Genomic DNA, 15,728 nt, shown 5'->3' on the forward strand with positions numbered 1-15,728 from the left:
AGATTAGCTCCAGGTCGTCACTATGGCTAATTTATTACAAGACATTAAAACTCATAATTAACGAGACATCTAAATATTATACATAATTATTACATACATACACATGTGAATCGAAACAATACCTGACATCTATGGGCAGATATTACAAACCTCGTATAAATACGATTATAACATTTTTCATGTAAAAATACGAATTTTTACATTCGATAAACAACCACAGAGACATCTATGGTGAGAACTCTGGCGAAACCTGAGATATAACAATAACTCAAGGTTTGCAACAGAAAATTGGGAAGGAAAAGCCAATTTTACAGGAACCATTTCTATGAAAATCATAAAAATTGGCAAATTGTGATAAGAAATCCTTAAAGATAAAAATCCTTCCTACCTACTATGTCACCACTATTTGAAATTTGATTGATGTACAATAAAAATTTATGTACAATTCATAGATGTCTCGTTAATTTGCGAGTTTTTTCAGTGTCTCGCAATTCAACGACTTATAATAAAAATGCTGCATTTGTATTTGTAATTGGCCAGGAAGGCGCATTGGGATTTACCTGTAAGGCCTTCCTGGTATATATGTAAAAAAAAAAAAAAAAAAAAAAAAAAAAGAAACAATTGACCTCGACAAACCAAGGTCTAGCCAACAACGAGACTCTCACCACTAGACCACGCTGCTGGTTGTCTATAATATAAATATGTCAAATCGACTATTATAGTCCGGCGATCGATATCTCACAAAGACACATACACGTTCACACACAGACACACATAATAGCGCTATTATATATATATAATAAATTCCGGTCTCGGTGACGAGCCAGAATGTTAAATTACAGAAAACACAAATATCGGAAGGCAATGATCGAAAATCGAAAGATCTTAAGTCGAAAGATAAAAAAAAGGGTGCATGGTAAACGGTACATACTCACTTAATTTGCGCGAGCAGGATACAACAGGAACAAGAGGAACAGGCTTTTCCTCCCGTATTAATGTGCGCGCGCAGAATACGGGAGGAAAAGCCTGTTCCTCTTGTTCCTGTTGTACCCTGCTCGCGCAAATTAAGTGAGTATGTACCGTTTACCATGCACCCTTTTTTTTTTTTTTTGATCTTTCGATTTTCGATCTTTGCCTTCCGATATTTGTGTTTTCTGTAATTTAACATTCTGGCTCGTCACGTAGACCCAATAAATTCATATTTATCAAATACATATTTATAAGTTTGGCCATAAGTGTCGATTTTGGCATGGTAAAACTGAAATAAAAACTACATATGTACATATATTCAACATACATATGTACTACATGTATACATAGATGAAACATAAAAACCGGAAAATCTTACTGAAAGCAATTCAGCAGCACATTTTACGCCTAATATAAACGAGCTTTTTCCCGGGAAACATTTTTTACCCAGTTAATACTCACCGGGTATATGAAAAAAAAAAGAAAAAATACATCCCCTATTACGAAAATTTTCAACGGGGCACGTAATCCGTCGCAGACTTAGACGGGGTTCGGATCGTCGCTTTGTAAGGACGATGATACGGATTAGTCCAGGCAGATCCTGCAGGAACGTGAAACTGACCCTGGTGCGTATCTTATGGGCCACCATGTACAATGTATGTACATACATACTCGTATATGTGTGCTCACGAAGCGCCTTAATGATCCGTTTTGTCCGGATAGCCCCAAGCTTCGATAAAATCTCTCTCTCTGGTAACCCTCTCTTAGGCCGAAAGCCTTGCCGAAAATAAATTATCGATACATACACGCCTAGATTGTTCATAATGTGCGGCTTAAAATATTCATGTATTCTTTTTCATACGGCGCGGAAAATTTATGCGAATTTTTTTTTCGTGTTTTTCTCGCATTTTCACGCGCAAGTAAATACCGGCGGGTGTAAAAATTATAAACTACAAAGAAAAGGGAACGTTGAAACTCCGACTGTGTATTTCGCAATTAATATAATCGCAATAGTTAAATAGATGGCAAAATTGACTTGGTTTGGAATTTGTTCTATTGAAATTGTTCTATTGAAAAACAGTGGTATTTGACCGGTTTTCTGATGAAATGGATGAAAAAGTTCTAACTAAATATAGACACACTTTTAAGTTTACTTTCTGCAGTGTGCTCTGTATGTGTATTTTAAAAGTAATGCAGGAAAAAAATCTGTATGAGGATTCGTTAGTCTCGTTGAGTAAAAACAGTTTGTGGCATTTTTTTATTGAGCTATTTTTATGAGAAGGAATTCATTTGTGGATTTAATTAACGTTTACATTTAATTTGCCATACATTTTTGCATATTCTCAAAAATAATTGGCTTTAGTTTCACATATGGTTAAAATTTCACAATTTTCGGTTTGTAGAAGGGCTGTGGAGTCGTTAAAAAAACACAGCTCTGATTTTAAAAATTAAAAATCTAAATTTAAACATTTTTTTTCATTTTTATTACTTACCTCTTATACAGTTCACATGATTTTCGTGTAAGGGGTCATTTTTTTATTATATCTCTTATCTCTTATCCGATCGTTTTCATACTTTGCAATATTGCTCATTTTGGTCATCAATATACGTTAATGTATCGTTTGCCATTACGTTCGAGATAAAATATCGTATACAATGCGTATCAAATATCCACAATTTTGGTTACGGTGACGTCTTGCAAGCTACCATAATCTATCTTCAACCTTTTCGCCGTGATATTGCCATATCAGATTTTAATTGTTTAAACGCCTATAATTCACTCTATATTTTATAAAATTTGCTCTATAGGTTCTCGTTATCTCTAATATATAAATATTTATAGTTTTAACTCTCATATGTATATATAAATTTCAAATTTGGCGTGTAGCTTCTTGTAAGGTAATATACGATATATATTGATTTTCGGCCGAATATGTCAGATCTGACATTTCACTGCTAAAAGTATATCTCTTCTCTGAGTTTTATCTGCGAGATAAGTATTCAATAAGAAGTTATGTTGTATCTAATTGTTAATATGATTTACAATAAGCTTACATACATTTAGTTTTTTACAATAGGCTTATTCCCATGATGATAATTATCTTAATTATTAAATATCTATAGTGTGTTTATACAGGCACTAATATAGTGAGCTGACGTAAATTATAGCCTTTTATTAAGTATATAGCATATCATAACATATAATATATAAATGAAACTAATAAAATAAACATATTTGTCAAATATCAGACCTTTCCTCAATTTGGCATAACCATGACAAAATGACCAAGAAAAACATTGCATATCAGACCTGCATACATTAAGTATTGCTTTAGAGTAGTCTAATCAGAGAAATGTTATATTAATAGAAGTGGCTTTAGGCGTTATATCGTTTTCAAGTGATGATTGTCCACAGACATTCCTAAATATTTTTAGCATCAGTCGTATTTGATGCTGGGTGCTCGACGTATGTATGTATGTATGTATGTTTGTCCTATAAAAACTTCTCTGTTTGTTTATATTACTCGCAAGATGGGCAAGCATCGGTAAAATTGTACAATGCATTTAAAAACACACAATAAACAACTTGGGATACATTTGTATAAGTAAATTGATCTGATTGTATTCCGTGCGTTGTAGCGTAGTTATGGAGACACAATTTATTTATTCGTAAAGGCTATTCTCTATTCTATTATTATAATGCGCAGTCCTTTAGCTATTTTATTCTGCTAGTGTCACCGTAGACTTGCCTGGCAGCAAAGAGTCTAGATCCTAAATATATCTTTGTTGAAATCAATTCTTCATTCTTAGAACTTCCTATTTAGCGATTTTCATAGAACTTCTTATTTTAAACACTTAGCGTCTTCGGTGACTGAGAAGTAGCGCGGTGAGATCAAACCCTAGACGAGTGTTGAAAGATATGTAAAAGTGATAGCTATGTAGGTAGAGGTTATGATTTGGCCAAAGCACTTCAATAGTTGAGCAACGAATATCACCAATATATTACTTAATTTAAAATATATTACTTAATTGTATGTATGTGAGAAAGTGTAAAAACTTGTAATGTTAAGTTTATGTGAGATGAGAGGGAAATAAGTAACTTTTAACTGTTTAGCCTGTGAATTGTGAAGGGGTAGTAGAAAGACGTTTTTGGATAGCTAACTGTCATCGCTTCAATCCAAAACATGATTCCGCTGTAATTTTTAATGAGTTTAACTCCTATAGCTTCATGTTGGAGACATTAGCTTATTCAATGTTAGCTAACCACCGTATGTTGGTAAGATATCTGAGCGAAGTGGTTCAAAATCAGATCAAAATTTTTTGATTGGCAAAAGTGTCACTGAACTAATAGAGTGCAACTAATAAAAAGCTTGTAAAAAAAAATGCGACGCAAGCAATATTGCACCGTATCGTTGCGCTCTGTGATTTAATATAAGCCGATATTGCCTTGGCTTCTTACATAATTTTATTTTATTTTATTTTTTTACATATACGTATATACATGAAGGCCTGACAGGTAGACCCTATGCGCCTTCCTAGATAATTAATTACAAACATTGCAGCATTTTTATTACATAAATCACTGCATTTCCAGAGGCTGAAGAACACGAAATTAACAATTAATTAATTAATTAATCCATAGAGACATCTATGGATATAGGTTTGTACATAAATTTTTACATATTGTACATAAATCAAATTCAGATATTTGCGACAGCAGGTAGGATGATATTTGCCAATTTGAGGAACCGTTTAAATGAAAATCAGATAAATTCGCAAACTCTGATAAGAAACGATCGACTTGGAGTCACAAATATCCAAGTCTGACCAGCAGTATTAAAGATTAGCATGGGATCGAACCCGGAACCTCTCTGTGCTAAACATAAACGCAACCATCAAGACATACAACTGGCTATATGTAATGTAAGCCGATCACACGTTGCTGTATAGTATGAATATAAGTTGTCTTTTCCGTGCACTACTGCCTTGATGCGCTTGATGGTATGAATAGACCTATAAATGAATAAACCTAGCCAGCAGCATAGTTCGGTCGTTAAGTTTCTGTCTGACACCGAGAGGCGCCGGGTGCAATCCCATGAGCTGACCTCGATTGAAAATAATTTTTCAGAGTATATCTGTAGTGCTGCTGGTCAGACCTGGATATTTGTGACTCCTGGTTGATCGTTTCCTATCAGAGTTTGGCAATTTTCTTTGATTTCATTGTTGAAACGGTTCCCGATTAAAAAAATTGGCTAAAATCCATCTTACTTACCATGTCGTGGCTCGAGATTCGGAGATATATGTATTTGTTTTTTAAATTGCGCGATTTTTCTATATCTTGGTGTTGTTCGGTTGATGTCTCAAAATCTGTCAATTTCCTGTTCAAAATGAATATTGTAATATATAGTCGGGTATTTTATCTTTCATTTGTCGTACTTTTCAGCTTTCAAATCCCTCTAAGTAGTCGTCCAGTTCAAATCAAAAATCAAAAGTACGTATTTTACCACTGTTAATACTATTTTATATCGAGTATTTTCTATTGAAAAATGTTTATTGGGATAGTGTTCTGGCCACACTATTATTTGTTTTCGTTTAAAAGGGTTAATTGGAAGTGCGCTGAATTTTAACCCTTTGACTGCTACAACAACGATAAATCGTTGTTTTGAAATCGGCGAAGATTGCTACGACGATCGTTGTTGACGTCATTAATTGTCGTATTTCATTACTTTCTTTGCCAGCGCATCAGTGGCACGAAACATTTTTTTTATATACGTATTTATATTTATTTTTCAATCAAGCTTTATAAATATTTATCAATTTTTTAAAAGCTCTTCAATTTCGGGTTCATCATCAAAGTAAATTTCGGGTTCGTTGTCAAAGTCATATAAGGAGTTATTACTTGGGAATTGATTATTGTCGATAAATTCATTTTCAGAATCAGTAGAGCTGCTGATTTGTCGAGTTCCTCGGCGAGGAGCTATTATTTCGCTTTCGTCACTTTCACTGTCCGATATCATTTTGCAGAGTTAAAATAAATGGCAAAAAACAATAGAAATCCGCTTTCAATTATATAGGTCACGAGACGTCACGAATTCGTGCAATCAATCAAATGCAACTGAAATGCATACAAAATGTTTATGATACATGTTGAAAAATTATTTGATTATTAGAAACTTCGCATCCTTGTGTGTCTCGCTCACACATACACAATTAAAACCAAGAAAGAAAGAGAGAAAGACCGCTACCTGTTTCAAATGTATCGCATGTTTTAACAACGACAAATACATCGATGTCTAAAAATAGATTATTGAAAAAAATAATGCGTCGGAAACAATCGTCCAAACTTATTTAGTGTATATATGTAGGTATCTCTTTCGCACGCACGCATGTAAAAGCAAGACAGAAAGAGAGAGCGCGAGTCCACAACTGCTTCTTAAAAATGTATATAAAGTATTAAAAAAATTACGCGCGTTCGGCGAAGCAAGTATGTAAAAAAATATATTATATTTATTTTTTTATAAAGTAATTACAAATGTTAGCATTTTTCGCTTGGACATTGAAAAACCTCGTAGCAGCCAAAGGGTTAAATAGGTAAAATTGCGAGCTAAAAGCTCGTACTAGTATTTACTCGTATTAACACGAATCTGAATTGAATTAATAGGGATAATATATTTAATTGTCTTTATATGAGAATTAAATAAAATTCCACTTAGAAAAATCATATTTCGACTATTCTTGTGGATTAATAACAAAAATTCGTTTATTTTATCGACAGTTATCAATAGAGCCAATAAACATTTTTTATTACTGGATTCGTGTTTACTGGGCATAGATCTATAAGAAAAGTCATATCTCGTCTCTGAACCATTTTTCGTGTCGAATAGTGTTATTATCGAATCTGATTCTGAGACTAGTTTATTTAAGTTGGTGGTTATATTAATGGTATATTATTTAATGCGAAAAGTTTTCAATTAATGCATAATTAGTTCATGAAAAATATACATATTATATATTGCTTATTTTCTCAATTCACGGTAAAATCACAATTATGATATACCTATACATATACCAATTCATACTATGATGTAATCTATCATAACTAGAAAGAATGTCTCCCACACTACACATTCTATTTTCCTACTTCCACGTCTCCGAAGCCCTATCTGCATTACGCTAATAAAGTCCCAAAGGCCGAGGGGAAGGGAACTGATGATAAATTGCCCGCTGAGATAATTTGGCGAATTCGCCATCTTGGAATACATACATATGTAGTTCAAACATTCTAAATTATTATGTGCGAGTGTGTGTACGAAAGCGCGTAAACATAACACGTGTATTTCATTCGCAAATCGATGACGCACGTGTGCGATTTATTTCGAAAGCGTAAACGTTTTCTATACTTACGTGTCCGTATGAAATATTAATATTTTATGAGCAATCAATCGACTTGAGTGGATAAAAGCGTGGTGCGAATTTTATTGAAAAGTCGACAGAACTACATTAATGTACAACTGAACACATAATACCAGTCTATGGATTAAAAATAAAATTAACCGTATCGAATGATAACTATTAGTTAAAAATTAATTAATGTGATCGCATTTCGCAAAGTTAACAAGTCAATTCGTGAGTTAATGATAATATTATACTCACAATCCACGTCTAATGTTCAAAGTCGTATTTGGATATTTTAATTGAATTCAAGATCAATTTACAAGTAATCTAATCTGGATTATATTATACACAAGATGTAATCTAGATTATATCCATAGCTTAGTGTTGAAAGGGCAGATGTAACAATTACAAACAGCCCTGTATATATATATATATATATATATATATATATATATATATATATATATATATATATATATATATATATATATATATCGATTAAAAAGAGTTTCAATTTCAAATCTTGATTATCACAGTACTAATTAAAATATGAACATTTAAAATCAAAAATAAAAATGCCTTTTACATAAATGTAAAATACTTGACTAAAGAAGCACATACATGCATAAATATTGATTTTGTTTATTTATAATGGAAATGGAAAATATTATTCGTACATATATGTATACACGTAATAAGATTTATTCAATGAATAAAGTTTATTCAATCTAAATGGCTGGCAATATTGTTCATTAAAGAGAGGATTTTCATTTGATTACATTCAATCCTCTAGCTTGTTTCCTACAATTTCCTTCTGTACTATTCTTACATTTAATTTTAATTTTAATTTAATTTAATACTGTTAGGCCTTTTTAATTTTATGAGTCAACAAATTTGAGATGCTAAAACTGCAATTTTGTGAGAAATAGGACAAGGTTGGCACAGACACACAGAATTGTACGGTATGTACGGCTAGGTAAACATCTACGGACAAATTTGCAGCATTTTAATACAATTCAGATAACTCGAATAAATTGAATTTTGCGAGATATATAGGACAGGTATGCCAATTTGTAGGAACCCTTTCAATGAAATCAAATAAATTGGCAAACTCTGATAGGAAACGATTGACCTGGAGTCACAAGGTTTGGCCAGCAGCATCAGGCCAGGAATTGAACTTTTGACCACTTTATTGGAAGCATTAAACCCTAACCATTGATCTTTGCTACGTAAATACTTAGGAAATTTAAATTGTTTCTGATAGTTCGATGGTGAAAAATAATCGTAATAGACACGTTTAATGTTACATGTTACAATTTTGACCATTTTGACGTTTACTGGTCAGTCGTTATAATCTGTCATGTAATGCGTTCAGAGAAGAGTATTTTTTCAATGATTCTGATATATTCTTTACGGTATATGAATTTTAAATTAGATAGTGATATTTTTTTAGATTTGTTTTACATCTCAATAACATCTAAATTTACCATAGCTACAGTTGAAATTCACTCTTTTTACTTACCTCTTCTTACTTTCACTTACGATTACTATTAAAGAAAAATTCTGCCTCTTATCCGATCGTTTTCATACTTTGCCATTTTCCTCATTTTGGCCATCAATATAACTGGAAGTGTCATCCGCCATTACGATGGTGAAAAAAAATCGTATTAGGCACGTTTGAAAATACTTCCTCGAACTTTTCACTGACGTTTTTCTCACTGACGTCTTCTCACTTTTTACCATTCTACTTTATATTCGACTATTCTTATGACTTTGAATAGGTAAAGCACTATAATTTATTAGCACTTTATTAAATTGCCATCCACATTTGTATGTTTATATACAGTGCACCTTAAAAGCAATCCAAGGATGTGCATTTACATAACAAAGTGTCACAAACAGTGACAGAACGGTCAGATATTGCGAAATGTGCATAAGTAAGTGCAATGTGCACAAACATACACTTACAGAATGAGAAGGAAAACCCTTCACGGGTGATTGTAAAGCATCCTGTATCCACTTCCATGAACCATGTTGTCGTCAGAAGAGAGTCGTATTCAAATTTCCTCACGTTGAAGATTATGCGGAACGACCGGAAACGACCGAGTGAGTGTTACAACTGGTGTTAGTTTCGCAAACTAAAATCCGATAGATGTTTTGAGTTTATCTCGGACTCTTTATCAACTGAAACTGAAAAGTAATTAAGATGGTTTCAGCATGTCGAAATTACTTCAGACCGTCTCGGTGGCATAAACTCTATCCGGTACGTCGTCAAATAACGTACAAGGTTTTGAAAACTGACACTTTATTACCGTTACAAAGATACTAAGTTGAATGCACCAACTTTGAGACATTTGTCTGTTTAACCTCTTCATATAATTACACTGTTCGACAAATGACAACTTGTCAGAGTTTTTGGTTCAGAGACGAGATATGAATTTTCTTATAGATCTATACACTTTCATATTTCGACTAGATCATATTTCGACTATTCTTGTGGATTAATAACAAGTGTGGATTAGTAACAGTCGAAATATAATTTTTCTAAGTGGAATTTTATTTAATTGTCATATAAAGACAATTTAATATATTATCCCTATTGATTCAATTTAGATTCGTGTAAATACTAGTACGAGCTTTTAGCTTGAAATTTTACCGATTTAAAATTCAGCATACTTCCAATTAACACTTTAAACAAAAACAAAAATAGTGTGGCCAGAACACTATCTCAATAAACATGTTTCAATAGAAAATACTCAATATAAAATAGTATTAACAGTGGAAAAAAATCCCAAGTGAAAATACGTACTTTTGACTTTTGATTTGAACTGGACGACTACTTAGAGAGATTTGAAAGCTGAAAAGTACTAAAAATGATAGATAAAATACCCGACTATAGATTCCAATATTAATTTTGACAGATTTTGATACATTGACCGAACAACACGAAGATATAGAAAAATCGTGCGATTTAAAAAACATATATGTATCTCCGAATCTCGAGCCAATCGACATTTTTTATTACCAGATTCGTGTTCACTGGGCATAGATCTATAAGAAAAGTCATATCTCGTCTCTGAACCATTTTTCGTGTCGAACAGTGTTATTGTATGTATGTACGTACATATATATAAAGACGGTAATCTCTGTGTCTGTGTGTATTTGTGTATCCTAACGCTAGCCAAACATAAGGATGAATCGATAAAAAGCCTAAACTTTGTATAAATTCTCATTCGGAGTCGAACCGGCGAACTCTCACACGAACACAAATATCCTCTTACAGGTATACCCGAGTTCAGAGACTTAGCCGTGAAACCATCGTATAATATTTAAATGGCCTTTTTTTTAAACATCAATTGAAATGTTTCGTTCTCGCCATATAAAAATACGTAATTATAATAATTTTATTTAGCGAGGATTTGAACCATTTTTCAAATTAAACAATTTGAATATATATTTTTTAATTATTATATTCGAAAAATAAAATGAATTTCGAAATATTCCAGCTCGGGCTTAGAACTTGTGATGTCTTGGTCTATGTAGACGCAAACGCTCTACCAACGGACTACTATATATAACATATATAATGTAACCAGGTTTTTCGACTTATATTATTATTCAAGGTTGCGAAGTCAGTGACCGAAGTTTGGTTATAATTGATTCGTTTATAACGATTTACGTTAACTTCTTGACTAAAACCATTTTCACGAATGTGTTCATATAAGAGTAAGTATGTACATATAATTTTATTTAGCAAGGTTTTTAGCTTTTTGTTATATTAAATTATTTAAAATATAATTAATTTATTATTAATATTAAATTTATTATATTTTAACGATATTTGAAAAAAAGAGGATAGCGCATCGAACATAACCTGTTTCTTTATATATAACATAAAACTTTATTTTAATTCGTGTATCAAATCCTTTCCGAAACCACCCGTTGAAATCAACGGGCCCAAAACTAGTATATTATATTAAAGCAATATTACAATCCAAACTATGTATGTACATATGTAAATATGTGCACAGATTCCGAGCGTAACAAACTTTAACATATCAAACATTTGTACTACGTGTTTGTCATGTCGTAAAGTCGAGAATGGGTTTTATCTTTAGTGGTTTTTCATTTGCCTTCTGTATGTAGAGAAAACAATGGAAAATGTTAATGGTGCTAATCTTATTGCTAAAGCAATTATTGTAAACTAAAACCGACAAATAATAATAGTAGTCGACAGTCGTTCGATCTTGATATTTAACCAACAGAATAGACTAGTGGATTAGCATATAATACTACTGGTTTCTGCTGGTCAGACCTTGGATTTGTGACCCTGGGTCGATCGTTTCCTATCAGAGTTTGCAAATTTGTATGATTTTCATTGAAACGGTTCCAGCAAATTTGCAACCTTACCCATTTACTCGCAAAATTTGGATTTTTCAGCAATCTCGAATTTCGCTGAATTGTATAAAATGCTGCAAATTTATGAATACGACCATATATGTCTTTGTGGATATTAATTGATATGTATTTATGTACTTTGTATAATATTAATAATATTTGTATCAAATGTACAATGTTTCTTACCAGGAAGGTGCATCGCGATTACCTGTTAGACCTTCCTATAAAAATAAAATAAACATCCAGATCTTGCCAATGTTTAAAGGTCAATGAAGTCGATAAAACCCTCAACATAAGGCCACCCACCCCCCCCTCAACGAATACAGTTTGAGAGATCCTTTCGTCGGGATGAAGACAGAATTTTTCGATTTAAGCCTGGATTTGAACCACAATTGGCAATCAAATGCCTAACCAGAAAGCTGCGTCGTGGCTGTTAAAATAATTAAAAAATAAAAAGCGTATATAGATTCGACAATAAGTATGAATTATAAAGGATATGAAAATATTTGAATATTCGATTCGTAATAAAAATGCGCAAAATCTGAAATTAAGGTCGTTGACTAATCGGATTAATAGGCGGTTGGGGACACATAAATTACACAGGGCGTTACGGGTTAAACGTAAAACTTCGCCAATAACCTTTTCAGTGCTAATAATTAATAGGTATTCGAAGCAATACATACACGAAATACACATATGCGTGTATATGTGTACGCGCATACGGCCTGTATAAAAATGACATAGTCGTCCGTCGATGGGAAAGTTCAAAACTATCGGTAATCTCCGATTTAGATCCCCATTTCATACAGGAAATAATTAAAGTTCGACATTAAATTTTGTATTTTATCTGTAATTTATATTATCTATATATGTATATATATATATATATATATATATATATATATATATATATATATATATATATATATATATATATATATATATATTAAATATATATACTCTTTTGTATACAGTATTTTAAAAATCAAGACATTTTTATGTTTATTATACGACTTAAAGATTATTTCTCTATATGTGTATGTACGTATGTATGTATGTAAATATGTATATGTTTGAAGCTTTAAAGCTTTTAAGCTGGAAAGCGGTTGAATCGGCTTTAATATGGTTTTATATATGTATAAGAATCTTATAAATCTTCAACTAAATATTTAAAACCATTCTTATACTATCATAGTATTTAGATATAACGTCAGACGGGTGAAAGATGAAGACAGCTTTAAGAAATTTGAACTTAGTTTTGTGTGTTTTAAATGTCTAAATTTCGCATCATTACTTCAAGGTATTAAAGTACAAATATATGTATTTCTATATTATATTAAATTTGCAGTTCAATACACACGTCTATGCAGTTTGACGGTTGTATTTTAATTGAACTATCACCTTTGGAAAACTGTGCTTAGATCAGTATACTTTATCTGATATTTGCAAGTGACATAAAAAGTACATATTCATATGAAATGTAATTGAAATCATATATTATTCATTATTTTTATTTTTTTTGGAACTTCGTTTGAAGGATCTTTTGTGGAAATACATTTTGATGTAAGTTTTTAAAGTGGGCTTCAATGCTAGATCAAATTAAGACATACATAAATAGTATATGAGGTTCATGAACGTCTGCATCGAAACATGCAGTTTTTCTTTTTTCATGAAACTTTCATGGAAAATGAACGCAATTGGAATTAATCAAATCATGGCGCAATCCAAGCACGCAAGTTTATTTCGTTTAGCTCAGTGTGTATACATACATATATAATATGTGTGTAAGTGTTTAAATAATTCATAGGTTCTTCCAGCTGATTGATAATAATATATTTGACCCAAATCGAGTGAGCATTGGGTAGTATGCGCGTAATAAAAATAAAAACTGAAGGTTTTTTTATGAAAAGAGTTTTACGATCCAACGGGGACCTCAGCCAGAGGGGCTGCGTTGGAGAAAAGTCATCGTTAAAACAACGGTTAGTGGTAGTTAGCGGACTCCAGGCCTTTTATGCAAAGTTGTCGACTCCTTAAAGGCCTATAAAACCGGAAGGGAACCCACCTAGAGGAAGCAATAACGCGCCATTTACGACCACTAAACGTCTGTCCATATTTTTATAACTCAATACGACCGACTGAGATTTTCACCCAAACACTCAAAAAAGAAAGAAAATATTGACCTTTCCGGTTGATTTATTCTCTTACCTGGAATTCTAGCTTGTACAGCACTGGGAATTTTCTTCTTTGATCGCACAGCTTCACGAAGTTCTTCAACTCGACGGGTCGATCCGGTATAGTCGCCGATATCGATCCGTTCTCATCGGCTGTAACAACAATAAAACAAAAAAATGAACAAAACCCATCAAAAATGCATCCGAGTGGATAAATATTCTACTGGTAGATATCTACGAATAGAGGAGATGCAATGTACCCAAGTATAGCATACGTAATATGGGGTATTTATTAAATATGTCCGCTCCGATGGACAGCCGCCGCTGTAAAACAGTGGCTGCGCAATTATGTGAAAATTTTGAATTCCTTTATGGCAATAACGGTCGTCCGTTTAGTTGTAATTGTAACGAAGTCATAACGTTTGACATTAACCATTTTACGTTCGACGATGTAGCGATGCGTTTTATACAGCTTCAAAAGGGTTGATTGCGCGTTCTAATTTATCACTAATGATACTCTGCATACATTTTAAAATTCAATTATTAAGTTTTTACCAATTTGTAAAGTAATAAAAAAATATTACTTTCATGCCTTTTTTAAAATATTTTCATATGATTCAACATTTTAGTGGTTCTTTATCTTTTAAGGGCCGTATGGAAAAACAAATGATAAACTAAAATGATTCAAAATGAATTAAAATTAACTTTTTGGTGCGATTGTAAAAATCGATGTGCCAAATAGTAATGTGTTCATTACAAAAATAGAGATAAATAGGTACATTGGTCAATGTTGAAAGTCTATAGTGATAACTTTTTTATTATAGGAAAGGGAGAATAGTGCAATCCCCATCGTCCATATCTAATATATAATTTCGAAAGAGACTTTGTATGTACATAAGTATGTTTATATTTTTGGTTGAGAATTTCGTAAAGAAGTCAAAATTTCTATGATGTCTATAAGTCGATTTTTTTTTTGATTAAAATAAATTTAATAAAAAACAAATGAATATTCACTATTAGATTCGCCATGTTTACGCTGTTTATAACAGGGTAAAACAAATAGTAATAATATGTAGGTAATAAATACAATAGTATAGAATAATAATAAATAATAAAGTTAAAAGAAAGAAAGAAATATATAAATAATAAAAATAATAATAATAATAATAGGAAGAATAATTAATATAATTAATTTTATTATTTATTTATTCTTTGGGAAAGGCAGTATAGCCGATGGACCGAATTTAATATTTCCCCAAGATGCCGTTATCGGGTTGCCCCCGAGCGACATCTATGGTATTTAATAAATAAATGTATATATGTAGATATTTTTTTTAAATCATATTCAAAAAGTGTTGATATACTATGTTGTGGGTAGGATGTGGGGTTTCAATAGTGAAATCAGATAAATTGGTAAACTCTGATAGGAAACGATTGTATTGAAGTCACAAATAGTCAGGTCTGACCAGCAACACTACAGATAATGCTCGGAATAAATTCTTTTCAATCGAGGTCTACCACAGGGTCGAATCCGGCAACCTGACGGTGGTAAGCATTAACGCAACCACCAAGTTATGCTGTTGGTTAATTAGAGCCGGGTTTTTTTTCCATACTGTCACTACGGGATTGTCCCAAGGCGTTACATATCGCCAACTTTGTACATTTGTACTATGTCAATATAAATTTGAAATTATATTCAAATAATAGTGACAAATGAGGATAGTTGGCCAATTTGGTAGGAACCGTTTCAACAATGAAATCAGATAAATTGACTTATTCTGATGGGAAACGATC

General features: G+C 32.2%; 1 protein-coding gene and 1 long non-coding RNA gene across 5 annotated transcripts in view; one reads left to right on the forward strand and one right to left on the reverse strand.

The window, feature by feature from the left end:
* Ptp36E (protein tyrosine phosphatase 36E) overlaps positions 1-15,728 on the reverse strand; it is a 305,940-nt gene that overhangs the window by 88,559 nt on the left and 201,653 nt on the right. For all 4 annotated transcript variants that reach the window (XM_077438565.1, XM_077438566.1, XM_077438564.1 and 1 more), the window contains one exon: positions 13,969-14,087. In XM_077438565.1, the coding sequence (XP_077294691.1) occupies positions 13,969-14,087 (119 nt within the window). The remainder of the gene's footprint in view (positions 1-13,968; positions 14,088-15,728) is intronic.
* Positions 1-15,728, forward strand: part of LOC143917161 (uncharacterized) — a 198,709-nt gene that overhangs the window by 73,721 nt on the left and 109,260 nt on the right. The window lies entirely within an intron of this gene.

This window comes from Arctopsyche grandis, chromosome 9 (assembly GCF_051622035.1).
Source record: "Arctopsyche grandis isolate Sample6627 chromosome 9, ASM5162203v2, whole genome shotgun sequence".
In the NCBI taxonomy this organism is placed as follows: Eukaryota; Metazoa; Arthropoda; class Insecta; order Trichoptera; family Hydropsychidae; genus Arctopsyche; species Arctopsyche grandis.